The following is a 26275-nucleotide window of genomic DNA, read 5'->3' as shown; positions in this document are numbered from 1 at the left end:
AGGGGCCTGATGAGCTGGCCTTGCACCCAACAGCTGAATAACTCCCATTACAGGCCATATAGCTGTCACTGTATAGGTAATACGGCACGGCGGCAGCTGTCAGAAATATGGCTCACATCCCAAATCTACATCATCACAGTACAGTAACATTAGTGAATTGACTTCGGGTTAATACACTAATGCACCTGTAAGCTGGTGCCAATTGTGTAAGGGCCACTGGTTACAGGCACATGGGTTTGTCTTTACACAAGAATGGTTTTTTGGCAGTTTTTGGGATGACATGTCCTGACAACTGTGAGGTGAAGGACGCCGCTCAGTATGTGAGCTGCACTGCTGTTTGAGGTTGTTAAGATATTTTTTACAAATCCCAATCTGTCACAGTGAATAAAAAACAAGCAGATTCTCCTCCTGCATATGCTGCTAACTTTTGCTGAGAAAGTAAACACAGCAGAGACAAAATGTACTGTTGGTCAATGTTTATTCAAACTAAAGTGATTCCAGGATTTTCACACAGACAGAAATACAGCAGATTAATTCAGTGTCGTCTCTGAGGTGCATCAGAAAAAGATCATAGCTAACAGTGAGTGAATTTCATTTAACACCAAATGTCTGTTAAATACAATAATACATTAATGGTCTACAGAAAAGTCAATAAAATCTTCATTTATGAAAACAACCTAAAAACATCAGTAGATACGAGAATAAGGCTGGAAGAGATACAGTAGGTCCTTACACAGAGTTACAGCTGACAACTTTGGCATCAGTGGATAAATCCCTTGTATAAAAAAAAAAGAACAAATGAGGCACTTTCTTATGAGCAATATCAGTGTCACTGCTTTTATGTATCCTTAACAGAATCACACAATGACTTCATTAACATCAGCCTTTACAGCTTTGAGTAGTCACACAGGGTTTAAAAAGCAGGCATCGCTGCCGTCAAAGGCACAGTTATGCTGTTGAGCAAGGCACAAACTTGTGTGCCTTCACTGGAGTCCTTGTCAGCGGGTCTTAAAGGTGGCAGCGACGATTAAAAACATGACATAAAACTGACGGGTCACTATGAAGACACGTTAGGCGATACAGCCTCGAAGCTCGAAAGAAAGCCCCTCAAGTGTTCAAGAAAATAATCATTTACAAAATATAAAACCTAACAGTTTAAAAGGCCACTACAGAAGAAATATTTAAAATGCATGACAGGCTAGTTAGTGTGGAGACGAAATGCTGTTGCAGTTGAGGGAGGCCCCAGAGGCTGGCTTGTAAAACCAGGCTGCTGGGGGAGGGAAGCTGCCGCGACCAGGATTAACATTTTCTGCAAAGTGCCAGTTTTACTCCACTGATCTTTACACCACTCTCAGGTGCAGCACCTGGGCGACAAACATAACTGTACTGCACAATAAGGGAACCTGAGTGGAAGAAAACTACAATGGTTTTTTTGTTTGTTTTTCTTTTTAGTGCCGAGGAGGCCGTCCCACACTCATTTACTCAGCCCGTGCTAAAATTCCCATCAGTTTCTCTCAGAGGCATTTTCTCACAGCGCAGTGATCTCGAAGACGGAGCCAAGACTGCAATTTGAATGCCTAATTACTTCAAGATACCTTGTAGTGTTTTTCCACCCTTGATTTACCAAAATGAGATCCTCAGACGTGCATTTTGATCCCTTGCCAAATTTTCCATCCCCGATGTGCAAGGCAAAGAAAAAGAACCTATGGGCTATTTGAGTATGGCACGTGTTGATGAAGTTACCTGCTTCACCCACACACTTTTCTCCTTCTGCTCCTCTTAGTACGGCTCTGCCTTCAGACTTCGATATAGGCAGCATGTGAACACCATCCCTATGATCTGGGGATTGGAGGAGAGGAAGGACCACACAATATAGCAAAACTGCAATCTCCACGGATATACATTTATGTAATCTCTGTTTCTGTGGAAGCAAATGGCTGAAATGATCTTTGCTCACCTGCACACAGGCAATCCCAACACCCACTGCTCCAATGATCTTCAGGTGGTCCAGGATGAATTTCTCCAGTTTGGTGATGCAGCCGCCCTAAATGAAAAACAAAGTGTGTCTTTATGTTGCATCAGTTGATGTGGGAATGTTGCTCAAGTCTCAGCGTAAACAAATATTATGTATGCTGTTTTGATATGAAAGCTCTCCTTGCTCCGCTACTCGTACACCTCACGCTCTCACCGCTGACATGCTAAGACATGACAGAAATACTGATGTGGCTGTATGTACTGCAAAGTCAAGCCCTCCGTCGCCCCCAGCACCCTTCAGCCTCTCACCTCCACCTTGTAGACGTTGGATGGGTGGTCCCTGCGGCCACAGAGCTCAGTGGGAGTCTTGCAGCAGCTGTCAGGCACCACTCGGCCGTTTGCCTTACTGGAGCGAATCCAGACGCTCTCAGCCCAGTCGGACGAGCTGTTGCTGCCGCAGCACTTGAACTGAGAGGAGACGGAGAAAAAGACATCTTGAGAGCAGAATTTTTGAAGTAGTAAAGTAATAGAAAGTTAAATATGCAACATCACAAGTTGTTTTAAAGCAGTGGATGAAAGAATGAATGCTGCACTTCACTAAAGCAAAGACAAGCAGTGTAATTTGCTGAAGACATTGTTCATTCACTATTCTGACATCTGTAAAGCAAATATGAAGCTAAAGTGAGCAACCAGTTAGCTAACCTTAGCTTAGCATAATGACAAGAAACAGCTGGCTCGTATCCCTCTACAGGTAACAGAGTATAGGACTATTCTCTTGGGCAGCAGCACTAAACTTTCTGGAGTCTCTGCTGGCTGCATGACAACTGCTTCTTCTGATTTTTGTACGTACTGAAGAGCTATCATTGGTTAAGTAGTCTTTATTCTGAGCTACGCTAACTGGCTGTAGCTTCATCTTTACTGGGCAGTCAGGGGAGTGTTCCTCTCCACTAACTCTTGGCAAGAAAGCAAATATGTGCATTTCTCAAAATGCACAAAGTCCAAACAAATGATTAGAAATGATGAAAGAACAGAGAGTTAAAGTTTACATCAGACAGCCTTGTGCATCTCATAAACTCAAAAACAGCCAACTGGAGGCTCAACTGCTGCTCAGATTTATCTGTTCCTTCATGTGCTGTCAACTGGTATAAGCTAAAGAGAGAGTAAGTCTCAGCAGAGAGTGCAGACAAGTCCATCATCCTCAGCTGAAGTCAGAGGGCCTTGAATCGGATTTGTCTTGACTCCCCCTCATCACTAAAATCTCTAATCTGATGCGATGATAGGATACCAAGCACTGTCTAATCAACAAGCCACATGTGAGTCCATGTGACTTTTACTTAGAAGCTCTGACTCACTTATAATACGACAGTGTGGATGAAAACCAACCCCGAAATATATCCATTTTTCCACCAGTAGTCATTCCAGAGTTTGTGTCAACATTAAATGAACTTCCACCTTGTAGACCTCGTAGCTGTTTCCATCTTTTATATGCAGACACTTACCTCCTGCTGCAGCTTGTCTACAGCACTGGTGATTTGCTCATGGCTGCTCTGCTGATACTTTTGTGTCATGGTCTCCTTCAGGTTCTGCTTCAGCTCCTCATTCAACTGTTCAGACACACAGACACGCACATATATGCACTAAAATCTCAGGCCAGTGCAAAGCATGGCTAAGTGATAAATTAGCTGCATTTGTTGACTCTGCTCTCCTGATGAGATTTGTAGCACACGGACTTTAAAGGCCCTCTTGACGACACATGTCATGGAAAGCAGTTCTAACAACAGAGGAGCCGATGAAACCAGGGCAAAGGCAAACGGAGTCTGTGTTGTTTTTTTTTGTTCAGAAAACGCTCACAGGAGGAGCGGGAGGTCTGGGGGGCTCAGTTTCTATGGCAACAAGCCAGCTGAGAAACCACTGTAAATCAAAGCGTGAAGGAGATATCAAGAGACTGAATGATGAAAAAAGGAAGGGGGGCAAGGAGGGATGAGAGACAGGGAGGTGAAGACAAAGAAGAAGAAAAAAGGAGGGGAGGAGGAAACAGGAAGGATGGCGTTGGGGGGGGGCTTTTCATTCTACCTGTTGACAGTGGAAGACTCTGCAGCAGTGAAGTGAGAAGAGCAATTCAAGGTTTAAATGTGTCAGTAAGTAGAAAGAGCCGCTCTAGTCCCTGGACAGCCTATTCACAAGAAAAACAACAGCAGCAGCAGTTTGAAAGCGTAGATGTTTACATGGAAACATGCGCCATCTACAGGCTAAGAAGGTAACAACATCTGCTGTTATGACAACCTGGAGGCAACGATGGCCACAGGAGCAATACTTTCTTTTTGTTTGAAATAATTTTACATTTTAAACTTCCAAAACTGCTGAATACGGGTAAGAACACTGAGTTCACTCTGTTCAGACCATCTTCATGTGTCTCCAGCTTATCGAACTGACACTTGAACCAAGCAGGTTCCATGAGGTGTTTGGCATCTTGGAATAAAAAGAAAACGCAACTCTTACAACTAATTACCAGACAGAGAAATGAAGAATAACAACAAGCGAGGAAGAACAGAAGGACTGGAGAAAGGCAGCTTTAGAGATTTGAGTAATTCATGCAAGAATCTTTTGAAGTGAGCGAGGGAGACAGAGCTTTAGGAAGCAAGAAAGAGCCATGGAGCTCAGTGGCTGCTCATGTTCAGACGGGTTGTGTATTATGAATGAGGCAGTTATAATGATAGCAGAGCACCTCGAGACTGAGAACAGCCCTGTTGCTGAGCTACACGCCGCCAGGCTTTAGGGCTGGTACAGGCGGGACTTATACTGGAGGAGAGCAAAGTCATATTGGTATTAAGTATTGGCTGCTTGCAGTATAGTCAGTATAACTACACACTGTTATGGCAGAAATGTGCTGAGGGAGGCAGTCAGTTGTTGCATGTGCAGTACATGAGATAAGACCATAATCATTTGTAGGAAGAACTTTTTTTTACTCTCATTGGGTCATTTCTCTGTTTTGTAATGTATTACAGTCCAGAATCGTAGCAAAATGCTTTTCAGTGACACACGGCATTCAATTCAATTAAACTCAGTTCAATTCAGTTTATTTAGATAGCGTCAATTCACAACAGAAGTTATCTCATGACACTTTCCAGCAGGTCTTGACCACACTCTTTATTAAATTTAGCCATGTCACATGTACTACTGGGAGCAGTTTTCATGCCATTTTGGATTAAATGTACCGTAAATGTAATGTAAAGTAATATGATCATTCTGATATTTTTATTTTTAATTGGCTGTCTTACATTTCCTCCCCGCAGCCTCATTTATCATGCCGGTTTTGTCGCGGTTAAAAATTACAACGCAGCACACGCCATGTGGGAACTGAAACAGCTGTTTGTGTTTTTATTACAACCTTTTTGACTACGTGCTCAGATTAAGAGGAAGGGTAAGGGAAGGGAAGGGCAACAGTTGCCAAGCCTGTACTACTGATCTACTGATTCACATCATAGCTGCTACAAACACAGACATCAGGTTTTTATATCAGATGACGATATTTGGCATGATAAAAGACTGTTTTCTTTCTTTCTTTCTTTTTTAATTCAACAAACCAGATAATTTACGCATCTTAGAAGACAATAAAGTAATAGTACTCATGAGATCCCTTGACTTTTGTTATCTGCCAACATAATTCAAATAAGACTAAATTGATTAACTGTTTTGTCATTTGAAATCAATATGTGGTCCTCTAATATCTATCAGCTGTTCCCCTTTAATTCCATGCAGACAATCTAACTTACCAAACAGAGGTTGCACTGTATAATTTTTTATTGGCCCAAGGGGGGGCTTACCTGCTGGTAGTAGATATAAGCCAGGATGCCAGCCAGAATCTCCAACAGGAAGATGCACAGCAGCAGGACAAAGTACTGAGGAGGAGGAGAAGAAAATACAGTTAGTGGATGGTAATGTGATGAAGCAGCAGGTGGCTTAAATACCTGAGGAGAGAGCATTTATATCCACAAAGGCAGCACCGCTAGAAAGACAGTTTAACAGAAAAAAAACATATACTGTAGTCACTAAGGTCCACATTCTACTGAGCTGTTAATAAAAAAAAAAAACAAAATTACAGGAAAAGTCCGTCGACTGCAGGTTTGTACTGCCGTTCAAACAATGACGCAACTGAGAACAAACAACACTCATAAATACGTTCTGACTGCCCTGAATTCTCAGCCGGTTTTCAGTAATTTACTTAAAGTATACTCACAAAAACAGATGATATATATCCTGAAGAAAAAAAAACAACTTTCTTTTTTCTGTGTGCAGCTGATAAATGGTATTCTCTCAAGCTGCAATGCACAAACAAAATGGAGGAGCTGCTCACAAGTTTAAACTAACTGGATGGAGGCGAAACAGTTCGAGGAACATCTGGAAACATCTGGCTGTTTCCTCAGTTTTCATTAGCAGTCACAGTTTGGCAGATGTAGTACTTCATTATTTCATTTGTTCATTTTGTTAGTATGAGTGTCATGCGTCCATCACTGCCGACCAGAGGTGGAACCAATAAACACCTGTGTCTGCTGCAGAGTCAACTGACTCAGGAAATGAATGTCAACTGTACTACGTCCTGCGCACACCTGTGCCGGCCCATAAGAAAAGGTCTCACAATAGACGACAAAACTTAACCTTTAGCTTAAAGTTAGTTTGAAAGTGCCAAACTTTGAGCCATCACACAGTGGCACATCTCACACTCTGTGCCTTTAAGTGAGGTTTGCCTTTCAGGGTTTATCGTCGGTATCTGATTCGTGTCCAGCCCATGGGAGTTAGAGGAAAGGTCTGCTTTTCATGCCAGGTTTTTTCAGAATTAAAGACAAGAAGAGATATTATCGGACCAAAACCTTGACCCAAATTCCTCTGGTCTGCTGCTATCAGAGAGAGAAAATCGGCCCGTTGAAGTGGACTTGGTCCATGATTTGATAGCCTGGGCAGATCAGATCTCTGAGAGGCTCTGAGCCTGAATACTGAGCAGACTCCAAGATGCATGGTTTGAATAAGAGTATGACAACAGACACAAATCCCTCATACATACACACACACAAAAAAAAAGTCAGATTGAACACTAGCTGATCTCAGATATACTGCACATATGTTGGTATTTTTACACAGAGGGAAAGGGCAGTACATACATATATTTCAGTATAAATATTTTTTTTAATCTAGAATTTTCAATCATTACACTTCCAGGAAAGTTTTCTTTTTCTTCATTTTACTTTTGCCATCATGCCTGATAAGTGGAACTTAATAACCATAATAATAATATGTGAAGTATCCGTGACAGAAATGCTCATATCGTCATATAGCAAAATATGCTAATGCACACACACACACACACACACACTCTCTCTCTCTCAGACTCGATTTACGTCCGAGCTGCCAATCTTCTCCCGCTCCGACTTAAGGGCACAATGTAATCACTGCCAAAATGACTTTCTGCAGGCCCATATGTACAAAGCCATTTTTATAAAGCACTGCAGCGGCTTCAGGGTCAACAGTGAGCTGCGCGTGGGCTGCCTGGTTAAACCACACCACATCTCATGGTAAATTCAGACTCATGTTGCTGAGGCCGTTGGAAAATATTTGAACAATTTCTATGGCCTTTTGAGCCTCTCTTTCGGAGCAGCTGCTTTTCTCCAGAGGTTTTGTAACTTATTTCCTTCCTTCACCTTCATGCACTCCCACCGGCTTTCAGCATACATAAAGGAAAAACATGTAACTGCAGAGAGGACACACACACACACATTTGTATGCAGCTCTGTCTCCGACTGTGTTTCTATTTCAGACTTCATTAGAAGTGAACTGGTGCCTTTACAATTACGGAGTGTGTAGGAGTTCAGAGTCACACTGAAGGTGACTTTAATCAGTCCGATAAAGGCTGGACATGTGATGGGTTTCTGAAAGAAGTCATCCTGCAACCTTTTGGCTACAGGGTGGACTCGCTGGCTTCATACAGCTAAATTAAAGGGATCTTTAAACTGACTTGACCAGCACCAGCAGCTGGTGATTATCAGACTAACTTCAATGGCATTAATGTTTTCTAAAATATGTGCACTACGCATCATTCTGCTCACCATTTTCTTAATAATCAAACATTCAGTCTATATAATTTAAGAAAACATTGAAAAATGTCACAACTTCCTAATAACAATGGTGACGTTTCTTTAATAGATTTTGACCAAACCCAAAGAGTTTCCACACATGACAAAAGCAGAAAAAAAACAGAAGATGCTCACACTGGAATCAATAAAGTCTCTCTTCTATCTTCTGTCCATCTACTAACTGATCAATTGCTTCAGCTCAACAGCTAATCTCTCAACATAAAGACAAACGCATGGGAAACATTCCACACAACTCACCACTGCCAGCAAAGGTAGTTGGATGATGTTTAAAAGAAAGGAGAAAGAAGACGATCAGTTGGATTCATTATAAAGTAAATGATGTCGACTGTTGTTTTGTGGATGATTTGTATTTCATAGATAAAAGACTGTGGATGAAGATGAAGAGTTTTAATGGGCTAAAAATGTTAATGCTTTCAAGATGCAGCAACAAGATCTCAGTGCATGAATTTGTTTCTTTTGAAGCATTAACGTCAACACAACACACACGCACGCACACCTCTCCGTCATGCTCTCCATCTTTGGGAATCTCCTGCGATCCTCCCTCCCTCTGGACAAGTTCATCCCTTCTCTGTGATTCACGGCCGTGAACGCAACTGTTCAAGATGCAACGCACATTCAAAACACATACAAACAAACATGAACACGTGGCTGAGCAGATAACACAGGCTGCCTTTAAAAAAACATTCATGGTTTCCTTCATGCATTTATTTACACAGAAACCAAAACACAGAAGGGAACTTTGCTTCTAGTTCCTCTCACACTTCAGAATATCATTGATTCACAAAATCCTCCCATGAAACTTTGTCATGCAGGTGAATAAATGCTCGCCGTTCATCAGTGACGATCATAACCAAGCTATGAAAGACTCGTCGGGCTGCAGAACAGTCGGGTCACAAACTACGAAGCAGACATCTCTTCAACCTTTGCTTCTGCTTACAGCTCTGCCAGCCTGGTGCCCCAGAAAAATACAATGCAATCAAATGAAAGACAACAGTTATACTGGGATAAGAAATAGAAAATATAAACTGAAACAGAGAAAAAAAGAGACACTAAAAGACTGAGAGACAGAAGGTGGAACAAGTGCCCCAGCTGAACAGTTTCCTTATATTTGATATATTTAGAAAAAATAATATATTATTAATTGATAATAATAATAGTAGTAAGCAACCATTGTCACACATTTCACCGATTCTCATTCCCTTATCTTTAGGTATTCAAGTTTTATAATCTACACTTGAATCGGTATGTGCTGCAAGATAACTGTAGATGAGCCGACTGCAGCTCATTCATCCCCTGTCAGCCCGCCTGGGACAGGTTTGATAAACGTATAAATATTTCTACAAGATTTGGACTGTTTAACTGTCGAACAAAACAAGCACACTTTAGATAAGAAAATCGCTTTGCCTTTGGGGAAGTAAGACGAACATTTTCTCCAAAATGCTTTGATCTTTCATGGACAAAATCATTAATCAATTAATCAAAAGTTACCATCAAAATAAATCTAATCTGTGAAGTCTTCTTTTGATAAAATGAGAGAGAGGGAGAGAGAAAGACAAAAAGAAGAGGAAAGAAAAGTAGGGAGAGAACTAAAGAGAAAGGCAGAGAGGAGACTGAGTCACACACAGGCTTGTAATGAGTCCGGTAAAAGTGCATGAAGTCAGTTTCTCCACAGGTGGATCCAGCCAGGTCTGTTAGGACTGCTTTCCATTTGGCTCTGTCATTTGGAAGAAAATAAGTCTCTCTCTCTCTCTCTCCCCTCCCTGAGTCTTTACACTGTTCTGTTGCTTTTCGCCAACAAAACAATACAGCTGTCTGTTTGCAGACACACACACACACACACACACACACACACACACACACTCCCCTCCACTCTTCCCGTGGGAGAATTTTCCTCAGTTTTCTCTTTGTCTCACTGACCTCCCTCACACTTTGTATGGCACCACAAACAGTCTTTGCAGAGAGTCTTCCCTTTAATCAACTGCAGCTGTTTTATTTAAGCCTTGCAGCTGATACTGCAGAGTATCTAGCGCTGCTATGGCTGAATCAGCTTTTCTTGTGGTTGGAACTCATGACCTTTACGTTACAGGACAGTGAGGCCAATCACCGCTGCTCTCATGTACTCTCAGCAGGTACCAGTCGCTCGCCACATGCGGGGAAAACAATCACTTTACCTCTCTCCCCCACCATCCTCGCCCCTCATGTTTGCCCTCTTTAACCATCTCGATAACATCTCTCCCTGCTGACGAGTTATTGCTTCCCTGTGATTCATTGCCCTAATGTCAGCTCTTCAGGATGCACCTCAACACACCTCAAAACTACACACAACAGAAAGGAGAAGAGGTGGGGCAAACACAAACACACACACACATCTTGATCCACACCCAATGCTTGTCCAGTTTGTAAATCAAAACTGGACATAGTAGGGACTTTATCCTGTCCCCTCGGTATTTCATGTGGACAAAAACAGAACAGAAAGTTCTTTAAAAATAATTTCTACCCAACAACATTTTTTTACACTCGCGTAAAAAGCAGGACATGACGTTTCAAGTCAAACAAAGTGGCTTTGAATTTTATTCTTGAAAAAGAATTATTTACTAATGTTTTCTCTTTCTCACTTGCCCCTGGTCATGTTTAGACACCTTAATGCAGAAATGCAATGTATCCTTAACTGACCAAAAAGACAAACAACAAACATTTTCTTGTTTTCCATGTGAAACGGGTTATTCATTACATGTGCCATACCTTTGTTCATATAAATACACCTGGCTATATTTTGACATCGGCCTTGTCTCAAGCAGAATATTACCTGAGTTCTTGTGGATAAACAATTGAGCTGCGGCCACAGTGGTGTATATGCATAAATGTATCGTGCTGAAATGTGTGGATGACGGCTTGTGTGACTGAGCAGGAGTGTGGGAGTAGCGCAGTGTTTCTGTGTGTTTGTGTTTTGTGCAGGTTATGGTGCCATGCAGGTGTCTCTGTGGGCAGAATCAAATACAGGCGCATAAAGTGTTTTGTTTTATCTGAACTGAAGGTGATCGAGGCTCTCAGCACGTGCTTGTGGAACCACAATGTCCTTCTAACAAACATTTACTTCAGGAGGTTGTGTACGGTGTCCCCAGTTTACTCTTTGGCTTACTCTGGAGCTCTAAGAATGACTTCAGGGACCAGATAACCTGATGTACATCTGATTACTGAAGAAAATGCCATCCCACCTCTTTTTGTGCACACAATCAGTCTGTCTTAGTTTGTCACTTACTTCAACGGTGGATGTCACATTTGAAGTCTTTTGTATTGTCGCAGCCAGCTAGTATCACTACATAAAAATGTTTTGTTTCTTCCAATAATATGCTAGTTAGCCATCTGGTTGGAGACAAGACAATTTCTGCTTTGCGTCAAACTGAATAACCGGCAGCAAATAAAAAGCCCATGTGATACAACAGCACTGTTTTCTATTGTTTTGTACCTGGGCAAGTGTTGGTCTACGGTGGCCAGCACAGACCAATGGTATGAATGGCAAACTTTTGACACATTCAGGTATATTTTGCCTCTGGTTTATTCTTTTCTTTGTAATTATTTGTGGGATGTTGTATATTTTAATATTTTTAGGTTTATCTGACTCATGAATTACCTGGGAAAACCATGACGAGAGCCCATGTTCAACAGCCAAAAACAAAACACAAACTGGTTGTCTATCAGTATGTCTGTATAGCACATTCTTACGATGTATTTTCACAAGTGTGCATTATCTCCATAACCTGATGTGATCCCTTACCACTCGCAGTAGCCTCCTCTGCTCCTTGAAGGTGGCACAGCAGCCCAGCACGCCTGTTACCATGACGATGGCTCCAGCCAGGACCAGTATGTAGGCGGATGCAGCATAGGTCTGGGAGGAGAGGAGGCTGATGTAGTCGCTTTTCTCAACCAAGGTCCAAACTCCCACTGCCATCACAACGCCCCCTGCCAACTGGGAAAACAGGACATGATAAGAGTCTGGTCTCTAACACAACTGAGAGTGACAAGGAGGTTTAAATTATTGATCACCCAAGTTGGCTTCAGAGTGATGAAGGAGGAGACTGAAATCAATGCCTTTCAGTGGCTGGATGTGAACTAATAAACAGCCCACTGCAGCCACACTTGGTAATCTAAATTAAACAAACCAATATTAACTGTGATAACAACTGTGTATGAGCCAAATGGAGCTGCTGAGGCCAGTAATCCAAGGCTGTCACTGCTACCACTGAGAGATTGGATAAAAATATAAACTTAGCAATCAGCCAATTAATGGCTGCGTTGGAAGTAAAAATACCAAACATTCTCTGGTTTCAGCTTCTCAAATGAGAGGAGCATTTCTTTGTCCTATATGGCAGCAAATTTAAAGATCCTCTCCACACATGTATTAAAGCAGTCATAAAGATTCTCTAATGTGTGTTTGAAATGGCTTTTGCAGAAAAATTAAGTAGAGTGTCATCATTAAAATCCTTAATGTGCTCCTTCTCTGTCATTAAAAATTTCAGACAAGGAGCCTTATTGTCATTTTACACATGTAGAAACATGAGGTGGACCAAAATTAGTTTCCCTGGTCCCGGTATAAGCCCAACAACCTTCAATACCAATGCTATAAATATAAAAACAACACTATATAAATATGCACAGGAGTCTTTGAGTTACCACATCACACTTGTGTATGTTAAGTATTGGACCAGGACTGTGATGTCACAAATGAAGTTAGTAAGCTCCGCCTCTTAAAACCAGATTTTCACAATGAGCACGGGGGAAAATTTATCCTTCAGGCCTTGAATGTGGAAACAGCCTTCTCGTCTTGCTCTCTTACTGTACATGGTGAAGCTAAAAACAGTGGGACTTTAATATATTTGAGTTTTGGACTGTCGGTTTAACTAAAGAAGAGACATTTTAAAAAGGTTTTGACTCTTTGGTTTAATGTCTGGAGTATTACAAAGCATTAAGAGAATCCTTAAGATTGCTGGACAGACTGAGTATAATCACAAACAAGCTTCAATCCAGCATTAAACTGTCACAGTCTGACATCTTCAGCAGCATCTAACAGTTCAAGATGACACGAGGAAAATGACAGATTTCTGAAAATCTGTCATCTTGATGTTAAAGCCATCAATCTAACAGTCTGACTAATTTAGATTTAATCCATAGAGCCAAGATAACTGAATGAGACTGTACCACATCCAGAACAGTGCTGAGCAAAACATACCATCACTGTTTTCAAGAATGACAACAGTGATTTACTAATTACGTAGTAATTAACTGCTGTTACAATAGTGAATTTTCATCACTTTTGCATGTTTAATTCTCAGTTCCATTTCAATTCTTATGACTCTGTCACCCATTTTCATTTGTTTCCCTTCAAGATGCTCAGAATTTATTACTTACAGATTGATTCTTGAGAGCATATTCATCGTTTTACGCAATACAGGTGTCTAATTTGTCTTTATTTATCTCACAACTCCCCAAACATCATGTCGCTACTCGCAGAAAGACCCCAGTCCTGAGAACCACAGTATTAAGCAGTGGAGTTCGGTCTTTGCAGTAATCACTCTCCATGTGGTGAACAAGATGCTTGTTGTGGCTTTATCTGCTGTTAAAACCTGATGAACCACAGCAATTAGTGAATACTTTCCAAGTGCAAGTGAAAGCTGCACAAGTGAAAATCAAACTTTGGCGACCTCCAGTGGCAGAAAGAGGTGCAGGCTGGAACACGTTGCCGTCTAAAAAGGATCGTGAAGTTAGTCTCATGTTACATTTGCCCCATGTCTTTCTCTGAACGGGTGATGGAGGTGTGAGGAAGAGGAGAAAAATCTTATTTGGTGTTCAAATATCACTGGGAACTGAAGGGACAGTACTGGAGTTTACTTAAAATGTTAAAATAACCAGCAAACAAACAAATGGCAACTAACCGGGCACAACCTGGCATGACTGATACTTGAAATTGCTTGGGGCAAATACAAATGCATGTACTGTATTTCATTTTTCTGAATTTTATTCTAATCTTTAATCTCAAAATAGTATCCATTGTTAAGGCCATTACAATAAATGCTTTGCTTAAAGTGTGAATGCAGTGCACTGTTAATTCAAACTGATGTCCTTGGCCTTCAATATTACAAGGTTTGTTGATGTTCACAAACATATTTGAGATCGGAGAGCAGTTCAAGTTTTTAATCAAATCAAACTTATCTAGAAAGTAGCTGCAGGTGCATGAAACATCTGTAATTTAAGCCTTTTGTGGATTCTGAATCAGACTGTGCTCTGAAAATGTTTTATTTATTTCTAAATCCTGACGTTTCCTTGGAAAAAAAAAACATCTCTATTGAAGCCCCCAAAAAGGGCAGACAAACAGAAGGATGAACAGAAATCTGAGCATTCAAAACGTTTCATTTATTTTCAGCAAAATACTTTATAGTGTTGCAGCAGCATGTTCATTCTGTTATCTGAAGTCAGCCCGGAAACACTCAGCTGTGATGCATGTAGCCACACCAAAGTATTATATCAAAAGATTTGAATCGGCCCTAAAACTTCCATATGATTATGACTCTGTCATCTGGCACTGCAAAGACGCAGTGTCGCTTGTCTACCAATCTGAGAGAGATCTGATTCTTTGGCAAACAGATGATTAACACATATGGGCAGAGCTGTAAGTGCGATCTCACACTGAGAACAACGAGACAGACGCCCTTCATCTGCTGACGGAGAAGCTGCAGCACTGATGTTTCACTGTTATTTTACATCCTCCTGGAACAGCTCATTCTTGACACTGAAGACTTTTATGGAATTAGGCTTTGAATGCATCTTCTGTGTCCTCTGTTCAAGTATGCAACTTGGCTTTGATTCTACGAACTGAAATAGCAGCAGGCATTTCTCTGCTGTATGAATAAAAGGGCTTTGTTGAAGGCTTCAGAGAGAGAGAGAGTCCATCAGCCAATTCCTCTTATTTATGCCTTGTAAAAAGCTAATTATTCCTACAGTTTGCATGTGCATTAATATCTTTTTGTTATGAAAACACTGTATTTTACAGTTTTGGTTTGTTAAAAGTTGAAAAATTATCTCCTCGTCTATTTCAGAGACCGAGTCGGATAAGTTTGGCTTGTAGTTTGATCAATATCACATTTTGGGCTGCTCAGGGTTCTAATAAATGACCACTGCGTTGATCCCTCTGGCTCCTTTAATGTTAACACATCATGTCGGCAGCTCACATCAACGCAGACACACAGGTATGGAAATTGGTTAAGATTGTATTTGCAAAATACATTTTTAACTGAATGCATCAATCAGTTGAATTAACCTGCATTTACACTTAATGATGTTTTATAGTTAGATGCGTCATTCTGGAATCATATAAACAGAAAAGCAAAGGAAAAGTGCCTGAAAAATTCAAACCAGTCGTATCTTTGCGGCCAATTATTTCTGTACCAGTTTCGTTGTTTTTTTAAAATAAGGATCCTCTCCTTCCCTGCACCCGCCCCGATGGGAGATATTACACAGTGTCCACGAATTCCAGTTTAGCTATTTTCAGTTTTACTTTTATAGTCCTGACAACAATTTCAGTTGCTAAACCACTTGATTTGGAGGTAAAATTTGAGGCAAATGCAACTGAAATGTCTCAGGAAATGAGTTCAAAACTAAGGCAAGTACAGAAGGTCAAAGTTAAACAAGTTCTCTAAACTCAGATGCATGCTCACAGTGGACAGTTTGTTACAGTTCTGTTGTCTCTTCCAGACACAGAAAGTTTGTGTTTCTTCTTCACACTGTGTTCTAACATCTCAGCAATTATCTCGGTGAGTAATATTTTATTATGACCAATAAAAATGATGTCCACAGCAATAAACAAAGGAGCTATGTAGTATGAAAAGCTACATATCCAGGTCATAAATGTTGCCCAAAGCACGCAGGTGCTTGAGAAGCACTTTAGAACAACACAACACAATTAAACACTCAGTGAAAGAACAACAACGCTGGAATGGAAACTTACCCAAAAGAGAAAGTTGAACGCAAACAGCAGGTATTTCAGGCAGATGGTTCCACATGTTTCCTTCTTCTCCTCATAGACTCCCATGCTTCAAAAGACAGCAGGTTTTAGAGTCAGATATGACAATATCATGCAGTGTACATATACATCACATGGTACAAAATCATACTTTTAGTTCCTTTGACAAAGTCAGTACACTCAACATCTGAACAAGAACCCAAATCTTTCTCACAAAGCAGCGCATTAGTAAAAATAAAGGTGACAAATGCAAAAATTAATAACAGTTAATAACTTAAACATGAGATATTGAAAAAGTAGCAATACAACCTCAGCCTACATACAAATGCAGTCTAAAATTTGCTAAAAACAACTCAAGTGGCCTTCTTTTTCTTTAAAAAAAAAAAAAAGGAACAATTAATCTATCAACAAAATACTTTAAAAATTTAATGACATATAAAACATTTTAAACTCAAACACATTCAATGAAGGCTAGCAGCTGACAATGAGGACATAAAATCAGAGCCTGAAATAAAACCTTCCTTTTATTGTGAGGTGCTTTTAACAAATGAGATGTTACAGGGCTAATGCACAACACGGAGGAGTGAGCATCAGATCAGCAGCGTAGGCAGAATCAGCGGGCCGAGTTATTACATGTGTATACAGAGAGATCCATGACTAAGCACTGAGTAGGAGCTGAGAGTCGGCCAAAGGGTGGAAATTATAACCAAGTGCTTCCCTGGTGCCTGGTACCACCAACCAGCTCTTCACCAAGCAAAATCATCTAACTTGTTACTTGTGCTCACAATGAAAGGTCAAAAATATCATTCAGTTTGTTGAAAACAGGAATGAAAACAGACTGAAGCTTATTAGTCCAACAACTTCGACAATCTCGTATTCGAACTGCAGAAACTGACACTGTGTTAAAATCCAACAGTGCTTTCACCACAACAATGCAAAACACGACTCTCGAGTTTGAAGTTTGCAATATTTACAAATCCTATAATAGAACAACACTTGGCTGCTTTTATGTCGTCTTTGTTCTCCAAGTCTCACATCCTTTTTTAACCCACAATTTTCTTGGCTCACTTTTTCTTGTCAAGCCCAGACTCGCCCTGCCCTGGCTGCCTCTTATCGAACTCCTCTCCCCCTCCTGACTCACCCGTATGCTTCACCACCCCCACGTACACCACTGTCAATTCAGATGTGAGTGCGTCTGGGCTCCGGTCTGCTGACCATCTGTTATGGCGGGCCCTCTCAGCGCCATCTTGCTAATGAAATTCAAACAAGACTTTACTGACGACTCCTTATTTTACTTTTAAGAGGCAGACGGGAAACAGCTGAGTAATGAAAGGAAGTTAACGGTCTGAAATGTTTGTAATATTCCGCTTGAAAATCCAACAGAAGACCTTTTCTGCAAGGGTTTAACTTTGGAGAGCAAGGGAGTTCCACAATTATTAGCTTCAGTTTACTTCAGGATGTGATATCTTCACTCAAGGACACCTTAAATAAGATGGTAAATAAAGCTGAAAGGTGCCACCCGTCTGATACACTCACCACAAATCATATTTAGTAAGATAATGGCCGTCTCATATACCCTGGGAGATCACAGTTGTGAAATACCTGGAACATGTCCAGAAGAGTTTATATTATCTGCATCAGTATTGAAGTGTTACAAACACTGCAGGTTAGTGAAGGTCAATGAGGTGTTTTTAGGCCTGTTAAGGGGGGGGGTTAAATAAATGTAGTTTTGAACACACACCACCAGTTTCAGACTACTATACTAAAATATAAAACATAGATGTAACAGAAAACATGCAGTCTGATTTACAAGCTATTATCGTTAGCTCTACATGTATAAAGAGTAATAATATCTTTAATAAAGTTTAAATTAAAACACCGTTAGAGGCAGTGAAGCATCAATGCTTATAGATAAAAATACTGAACAACGCCACAACTTAGATGCATCATTTGAACAAAGAGGAAACGTTTTAAATGAAAGTCAATGTTTTCCTGCTTTTTTAAGCGTAGACAAAAGTACGTACAGGAATAACCAGTGTTTCATTTCAGTATAAGAATAAGATCCGCAGAGCAATCCATAGGTTCCAGACTACAAATCCCATTTCATTCTCAGATACAATATTTTGCCTTGACTGTCCACACCATACAATACATACATCATACATGTAAATACAGTCGGTCTGCACTGCAGTCCACACTAAGGAAGACAGAAAGCAGCTGATCTGAGAAGCCACACGGGGACATAAATGAAGTCTTTTCAGTCTTTCCCCAAGAAATATGTTTAGTTGAGGTGGTAAGCCACACAAATCCCGTTTCAGATCAGATCCCTGCCAGTTTGGTTAGGAGACAAACGCGTGAATGAGTCAAACACATTGAAAACACTCACACTGACTGTGTGATATTGTTCTTCATCTGCTGGTTTCCCTTAAAGGTTAATGTTTAATTTAAAGGGAAATGAACCAAATCAGTCCAGACGTAGTAACAGTCTGGACATAGTGATACCAGTCTGAACACAGCCTTATTGGCATGACAAAGTTAGCTGGAAACTGGCTTATGATTCCAGTGAGTCACGTTTTAAACCACATTAATCACACCTGTGACCTCACTCACTAGACTGACTGCAAAAACACCAGCAGCATAGAAAGCAGTTTGTTAAACTGAATGTCGTGTGGACAAAAACACCCTGAAGAAGAAGAGCACAGTGAGGTTATTGATAGTAAGCTTATCACCTTGCTAGCGCTCACAACAGGGAAAAGTTATGCTAGCGAAACATTCCCATTAATTACAAATCAAAGCTGAGTCCCGACAACGGCTCAGCGGCAAAACCACTGGAAAGTAACGTCCTCTGGTGGTTTTTCTGGAAGGTTTGAGTTCATAGTAACCATCAACGCAGCTCAAACCCGTCTTGTATTCACTTAAAGGACTGTGCAGTTTGACATAAAATCAGCTCTGTATGTTTCCTCGCTGATTTTCAAATGAAGTTACAGCGCATCTCTTCGACAGTGCAAGCTAACGCTAAAGTTACACTGAACGTCCTCGACTGCGCTGCTCAAACAACAACTGTGGAGAAAACGGCATCTTCGCCAAAATGACACACTTTTAAAGACGGCAATGGCTCGGGGGATAAAACTTGTTAGGTAACCCAACACTTACATAAAGCCTATAAAATGTTTCGTCTGTTTCACACAAGACCACGACTGCTGCCTCGTCGGACCAATGCGACACCGCAGTGTGAGCTAACAGCACAGCTTTCAGTCAGGGAGCACTTCCTTCTTTCTCTTACCTGCCGTTTCTGTGATCCTCTGTCGATGTAGAGCCACGAAATGTGTTAAAAATTATTCCTAGATGTGGTCTGTTTTCATTCCACTTTACTTGGATGAAGGCCTCTCCGACAGCCAGAGACAGAGTGAAGCCTGAGGTTAGAAAATCAAATGCTGTGTTCACGGACTGAGAGAAGCTGGAGCTGCTGACTCCACCCCGGGCGGCCACCTTACATGTTTCTTGTTTTATTACTGTCCCGGGGCAACGATTATGTGATGCCAATAGATACTGGGCCAGAAAAGGAAACAAGAAAGCAAAGTAAGCATACTTTGAAGGATTTATAGAGTATTTCTTGTATGAATCTTCAAATCTGGCAGTTCACGGTAACGCAGATTGATAATCCAGCGGTGCGATGCAGCCTGAGGAAGTGCATTTTATTCAGGTGCTGTACTTAAATACAGTTTAGAGGTACTTTACATGAGTATTTTCATTTTAATTCTGCCTTATACTCTTACTCCACTACATATCAGGGGGAAATACCATATTTTTTACGCAACAGTTTATTTGATTGCTTAATTGATAACAAGTTATGCATTATATAATTCGTCATATTGTTGTTATATTGTCCATTTTAGATAACAAGTACTTTTTCATTATATTATTTTGTACTTTTACTTCACACTTATTTTTCAGACTTAAACAATATTCAGAATTTTTGCACAAGGACTTTTTGCACAAAAGAGGTGAGTACGTCTTTACATCTGTGACAATCTGATCCAAATGATTAAGTAATGAAAGCCAAACTGAGATAGGAGCATTCCTCTTTTAAGGTAGCCTCTGAGGAAGTCATTGCCATCGCTTTGAGGAGGTTAAAAGCTGTAGGAATGCAGAAAACCTCATAATGACAGTCATATAGAAGATAAAGGTGGACAGTTATGGTCCACTGTATTGGTCTCTACATCGGCTGGTCAGACTTGTACGTAACTCTGACTTCCCTGTCATATTTTAAGCAGTTCTGTAGTAGTTGTATTGAGGGGCTGGGATGAAACAAATTTTAATAAAGATCACCTGCTGTATGGGTCATAGGGGACCATGGGGCACCAGCCCGCACAAAGCTGTGATACATTAATGGTGAAACACAGTACAGTTGTACACAAGGTTCAGTTAACCTGCTGATCCATATTATGGACCCTTACTAACCGTCCTGTAACGCCTATAAGCCTTTTAGAGGGGTTTTTTCATGTGATATGGCAATGACACATTTCATATTTCCAAACAATATTAGATTTAATCTAATTTCCAATACCAACTGACACTGCTGCATGGCTGCCCCTTCATCCAGTTGTTGATACAGTTTTGTAACTACATGACATGTCAATACTTGAGTAAATATGCTGTTTAAAAAAAAAAAAAAAAAATCCTGCACAGGTAAATGATGCAGCATTGTTTTGTGTGTAATAACACACACTCACCAACAGATGTCAGAGGTTTTCTTCTGGCTCAGCTCCAGACGGCCTTCCTAGAAGTATTACCGTAATCTTGAATGGAAATGTGACTGAAAAAGCCACGGACAAAGCTCAGACAGGACCCACTTCCAACCCTTCATCATTTGCTCATACAACCTTAACATTTGTGATAAATGTCAGTTCACTTTGAAAAAATATAAAGATACAAAAATAAAAAAAAGTTTACAGAACAAATAAATGGACAATATATTTTTGGTATTTAAGCATTTATTTTCTTATTTATTTAAGAAAGGGTTGGTACATGGCAACAAGAAAAGCTTCATATCGTTTCGGTTGTGAGAGTAGACGTGGTGTAGGAAACAAAAGATATATAAGTTATATAAATAAAAAGCAATAGGACAAGAAAACAAGTCACTGTTTTGGTTGTGCTTTAAAAACTTCCAATCATCGATCCAATCAATCAATCACTCACTCAATCAACACATAGTAGATAGAATAAAAATAGAATAAAAATGAACATGGGAGGAACTCCCAGCTACCTTGTAACATTTCATGGGAACTTACAACATCTGTTAAACTCTACATGCAGTCGTAGCCACATCGTGCTGTAATTAAGCTTCATGAAAACTAAACTAACCACATTTCACAGTATGCCTTGACCAGAATCTCGTGCCCGTCTATTAGAGAGGAGGTGGGGGGGATAAAAGCTATTAGTAAGACAGACACAAGCTGTCAATCTGTGTTGCACCTTGTGTTGTTTGTTTGGACAAATACGACTTCAGCCTCAGAAATCAACCTTCGCTTACAGGTACACACTTCTTTGTGTTTTGGCAGCAGTTTGATGGTAGTAGCTGAGGTTGTATCATTTCTGTGTGAAGGAACAAGCTGTTAGGGAGTTTCAGAGGAAGATTAAATGGTGCTGCGCTAAGGACTACAAGCTGGGAGCACATTAACAATAACAACAACGACAACAACAAGGGCTTTTTAAATTACACCAGTAAATTCTTGTCAAAGAAAAACTCACTATCTGACAAAGTGATGTGATTTTAACTGCAGTTTGTAAAATGAGAGAGTGGAAATTGATGACTGTTTGTCTCTGATGTCACCAGAAAAAGTTGAACCAAATGTTTCTCCTTTGAGACTCCTTTAAGATATTACTTTTAATTTTCTCGGTTTTTGCTAAGGAAGCCGATAGAGCTGCTAACCCACAATCTCAGTGGGACAGCTTTCAAGAATAAGTAGTCTTCTGCTCAATGCTTCGCGCTGTTTAGAAGTAGTCCTAATCTTCCTCACACCTGCCACGGCCGTGTCAAGCTATAAATACATGTATGTGTGTGTGTGTGTGTGTGTGTGTGTGTGTGTGTGTGGGTGGGGGGGGGGATCCACCTCCATCCTAAGAGGATCCACCTGGTGTCAGTGTGAAGGAGCCTGATGGATAGTGATCCTGGTTCACAAGAGACCAGAGGGGCCAAGGCAAAGATTTACAGTAGCTACTTAACAAATACTCTCAGCGGTGCAACAGTAGTGAAAGGAGGACCTGTTTTCTCAATCTACAGGCTGTTTTAAAGGATGAGAAGTAACCTGCAGGAATACCTCAAGATCTGCCTGTCTGTTTCTGTATTTCTGAGGTATCGCCGATTATCAGCAGAAAAGGAGGCTCTTTTGAGAGAGAAGTTTTTTTTACCTCACGGTAAACTGTAAATTAAGTGCAAATGTCCTTGTGTAGAGTTAGATGCAACTGTGTTAAATCACATGTTGAAGCTTTCCTCTTTTAGCATCCAGCCGATATCTCGAGTTTGGGTTTTATTTGTTGAGGTTTTGAGATATCCAAGACAACATGCCAATGAAATAATAAAATAGAGGTGAATGGAATGAGTCTAAAATTATCAGCAGGTCAGTTCCTGTCATTTATCGTGTACAGCCTCTCAGTTATTACATTCTGACTGTACTGATACTGTGTGAAATGTTTTCAGGCAACATGCCAGTCCATATTTAAGTCCAGAAAACTGTTTTGGTTGCTTATGCTTCAGTCAAGTTGCTGCACGGGTTGCTGCTGGAAGCACAGACTCCTCCTCCTCTTTGGAAAATATCATTTACCAGCTGAAGGTTTATTTGCTCATCCAGTTCCTTGTAGTACTTTTGCGGGTGACCAAATTTTTGATGTTTTTCAGCACCTCCTGTGAGTTAATAAGTAGCGCCATTAGTCAGTTCAATGGATTCACTCCTTCTGACAGCTTCTTCAGGGTGTCTGGTTACATTTGGCAGGAACATGATGTGTTTTTTTTCTGTTACAATTCAAATCTCTGCTTTTAGTGCACATAAATGAAAGCCGGACTGTAATGATGTCTCCCAGTAGAATACTGATGTGTCTCTCCTGTCTCCCTCCACAGAGTCTGGATTCACTGAGGTGCTGATGTTTCACCAGGTTTGATGTGAAAGTTCAAGAACACCTTTGCCATGCTGGAGGTTTTCACCACGCCACAGAGTGTACCGCACCATAGGGTGTAGTGCACCACCACGTGCTGTTCATGTCGGAGCTGTAAAACTCAACCATTGTGACATCTGTGTCTTCCAAGGCAGATCCCCAAACCGGACTATGTTTCTCATTTTAATAAGACTTTGGTTTTTCCTAAGTAAACAGGATTAATTTTAACAGGGAGAAAATGGAGTCAGACTTCAGGTGCTGTTGAGCAATCAGAGTGGAGCCATTTGAATGCCTCACTAAGACATCAAAGCAGTCGGGACCGTTGTGTGTGCATTGATGTTTCTATGTAGGGTGTGTGCGAGTTCAGTGCAGCCTTGGATCCATCGTGGAACCAAAGTCCGCCCGGGCGCCCAGCCTTCGGGCTGGAGACGCTCCAAACCAGGAACTACTCATTGGTGTTACTGATTCAACTCAGTCTGCTGTCCTTCGACCTGTTTGTTAACTCCTTCAGCGAGCTGCTGAGGGCTGAACCGGCTGTCCAGCTGGTGCTCTTCATGTGAGTAAGAGTTCCTCACTGTTTCAGCTGAGGATCTTCAGCTCAGGGGGAAACATTTCTGAGCTAAAAATAGTGCACATTACTCGTCTATACTGAGTCATTAGGGATGCTGGAATGAAATGAAACAGCAGTGTACAAACACAGTAATCTTTCTGTTCCTGTGCCTCTTGTTTGTGCTGGTTACACATTTTCTCCTCTCTCGTCTCCTCTTTTCCTTTACACCTTTCTCCAACAGTATCCAGGACATTGCCATCCTGTTAAACCTGATCATCATTCTGTTGATGCTGTTTAACACCTTCGTGTTCCAGGTCGGGCTGGTCGCCATATTGCTGGAGCGGTTTAGAGCTCTGCTAATGCTCTCTGCTCTCTACTTGACCTTCAGTATCGTACTCCATTCCTGGCTCATGGTATGTGCTGCATGTGTACAGATGGGCAGAGTTATACCAAAGACCTTAGGAATGTTATTTTGTTCTCAGCTGTATGAACCAAATGTTTGTTTTTTTTTTTTTTTAATCTCATATGTTTTGTGCTACATTTATGAAAATGCATGCAGGGGCAAAATCCAATAAATTTCACAAAATTAGCTTAAAATGTGACTAAGAGAATAACAGTATGAGATTAGGAAATTCATTTAATTTTCCATTTATAGCTTGGGTAATAAAATCACCCTCACACGTCCCAACATGTTCTGTTTTCAAAATCACCACTGATGTTTTCTTTAATAATCTTTCCAGAATCTGCGATGGCTAAATAGCGACAGATATATTTGGACAGATGGCCTTCAGGTGCTGTTTGTGCTCCAAAGAACAGGTGAGATGACATTTTAATACATTCTTTTTAATACCAACTAAATTCCCTTATTTTGAAACACAGAAATCTACATAATGAATTACTGCTCTCTGTAGAGCTTTGTTGAGGTCGTCACAAATAGGTCTCATCTCAAAAAACTTTTAATGGTAATGACAACAAGCTTAACAACCTCAAATGAAGCAAGAAAATCAATCGAGGCAGTGCTATTGATCTAAATTGTTTTTAAATTGTCTGCAGCAAAGCTCTGAGGGCCGATGACAAAAACCTCCTTGTGTTGTCAGAGTGTTTTGTGAGTGTGTCTCCTACAACAGGCCCCAGACGGTGATCTCACATCACCATGTGGCTGATTTTCATACACATATAAGCTCATAAGTGGATAACAGGATTTATTGTCTCGTTGTTGTTCTGTCCAGATGAGCCTTTATTTAGTATGAGGACAGAGTGTCGCCATGTTTTATTTATTCCTAAGACCCACCCAGATGATTACGCATTGTGTGATTAATTTTTGCATCACCAGCTCACAAAATCCCTTTCATTATGAACCTCCCTTAAGACACTGTAAACTCTGCCGGGCTGAGCTGAACTCGTCCGATCCCACACACAATCGTAAATGCTGATGGGGATTTCCCATTTCTCTGCAATGCTATCACCCACGTAAAATCACATAATAACTCCCAGGTACCTTTAAAGATGCAATTTCTAACATGTGGCCAGATTTTGCATTTAAATGATTAAAAAATAAACTAACATTATCAACAAATAATGAAGAAACATCAACGTTTACATTACATCCAACACATATTTGTATTGTGTTGAGGAGATAGCTACTGAAGTTAGCACGCTAACCAGCTGGCCTCGGCCATGTCCTGTAATACCACTTTGTACCTCTAGAGCCAATAGTTGGATAGCTCCCCCCAACCCCCCCATATGAGCTTAAGTTTCACAAGCTTTTAGCATTTGGTCAACTCAATACACAAAACAAATCACAAAATTGTTGTGTATTTTCTGTATGTTTCTGTGTTTTGGTATGTTAAAACATATTTTCCTCTTCACAGCTTCAGTGTTGTACTACTACTTGTACAAGAGGACCACAGAGTATCTGGGTGACCCTCGCCTCTACGAGGATTCGCCGTGGCTGCGGGAAATCTTTGCTCGGGCCAGGCAGTGATACCACAGCACCAGAGCACATGGTGCCGCAGAGCGACTAGGAGAATGACACAAGACAATAAAATGCCCACATGGAAAACAAATATGTTACAATGAAGTGTGTATTTCAAAATTCATACAATGAGAAATAATAAGTTCTTAAAATATTATTGGAAATGCATTTCCAGTCACAATGCCAATTACATTCAGGGAACACTGCTCTCCAAATTTAAAATGAGAAATGCGTTAAGTATAACATATGTATTATACATGTATTTGACGGGAACTGTAGCTAAACAATAAAAATTCCACAAAATATTTCCTTCCATTGCAGGGAGGATTGTGCCAAAATCTGGTAAGGTGATTAAAAACAAGGCCAGAATGTTTCATCAAACTTGTTTTGCTCTTCAGATGAAACAAATAAAAACGAGATAATTTTGTTCAACTATTGTGTTGATTGTCACCACATGCCCTTTT

At 40.6% G+C, this 26275-nt stretch overlaps 2 protein-coding genes across 5 annotated transcripts; one reads left to right on the top strand and one right to left on the bottom strand.

Annotated features, from left to right (window-relative positions):
- Positions 1-461: 461 nt before the first annotated feature.
- Positions 462-19608, bottom strand: LOC124061934 (CD151 antigen-like). 3 transcript variants are annotated; one of them, XM_046394295.1, is made up of 9 exons: positions 19418-19608; positions 16120-16204; positions 11896-12087; positions 5799-5873; positions 3474-3578; positions 2284-2442; positions 1958-2044; positions 1744-1839; positions 462-1364 (listed from the first exon to the last, which is right to left on the bottom strand). In XM_046394295.1, the coding sequence occupies exons 2-8, from the start codon at positions 16201-16203 to the stop codon at positions 1780-1782; spliced, it is 762 nt and encodes a 253-aa protein (XP_046250251.1). In that variant the 5' UTR covers position 16204; positions 19418-19608; the 3' UTR covers positions 462-1364; positions 1744-1779. The 3 variants fall into 3 exon arrangements, with proteins under 3 accessions (XP_046250251.1, XP_046250261.1, XP_046250242.1); XM_046394305.1 differs by having other exon boundaries at positions 462-1309; XM_046394286.1 differs by lacking the exon at positions 19418-19608 and adding an exon at positions 19288-19405 and having other exon boundaries at positions 462-1839.
- LOC124061950 (transmembrane protein 138-like) lies at positions 19582-25959 on the top strand. 2 transcript variants are annotated; one of them, XM_046394324.1, is made up of 5 exons: positions 19582-19713; positions 23252-23842; positions 24078-24249; positions 24577-24652; positions 25708-25959. In XM_046394324.1, the coding sequence occupies exons 3-5, from the start codon at positions 24124-24126 to the stop codon at positions 25818-25820; spliced, it is 315 nt and encodes a 104-aa protein (XP_046250280.1). In that variant the 5' UTR covers positions 19582-19713; positions 23252-23842; positions 24078-24123; the 3' UTR covers positions 25821-25959. The 2 variants fall into 2 exon arrangements, with proteins under 2 accessions (XP_046250280.1, XP_046250272.1); XM_046394316.1 differs by lacking the exons at positions 19582-19713; positions 23252-23842 and having other exon boundaries at positions 23938-24249.
- Positions 25960-26275: the final 316 nt, after the last annotated feature.

The sequence above is a fragment of the Scatophagus argus genome, chromosome 1 (genome assembly GCF_020382885.2).
Source record: "Scatophagus argus isolate fScaArg1 chromosome 1, fScaArg1.pri, whole genome shotgun sequence".
NCBI lineage: Eukaryota > Metazoa > Chordata > Actinopteri > Scatophagidae > Scatophagus > Scatophagus argus.
This window is presented reverse-complemented; position numbering and strand designations above follow the sequence as displayed.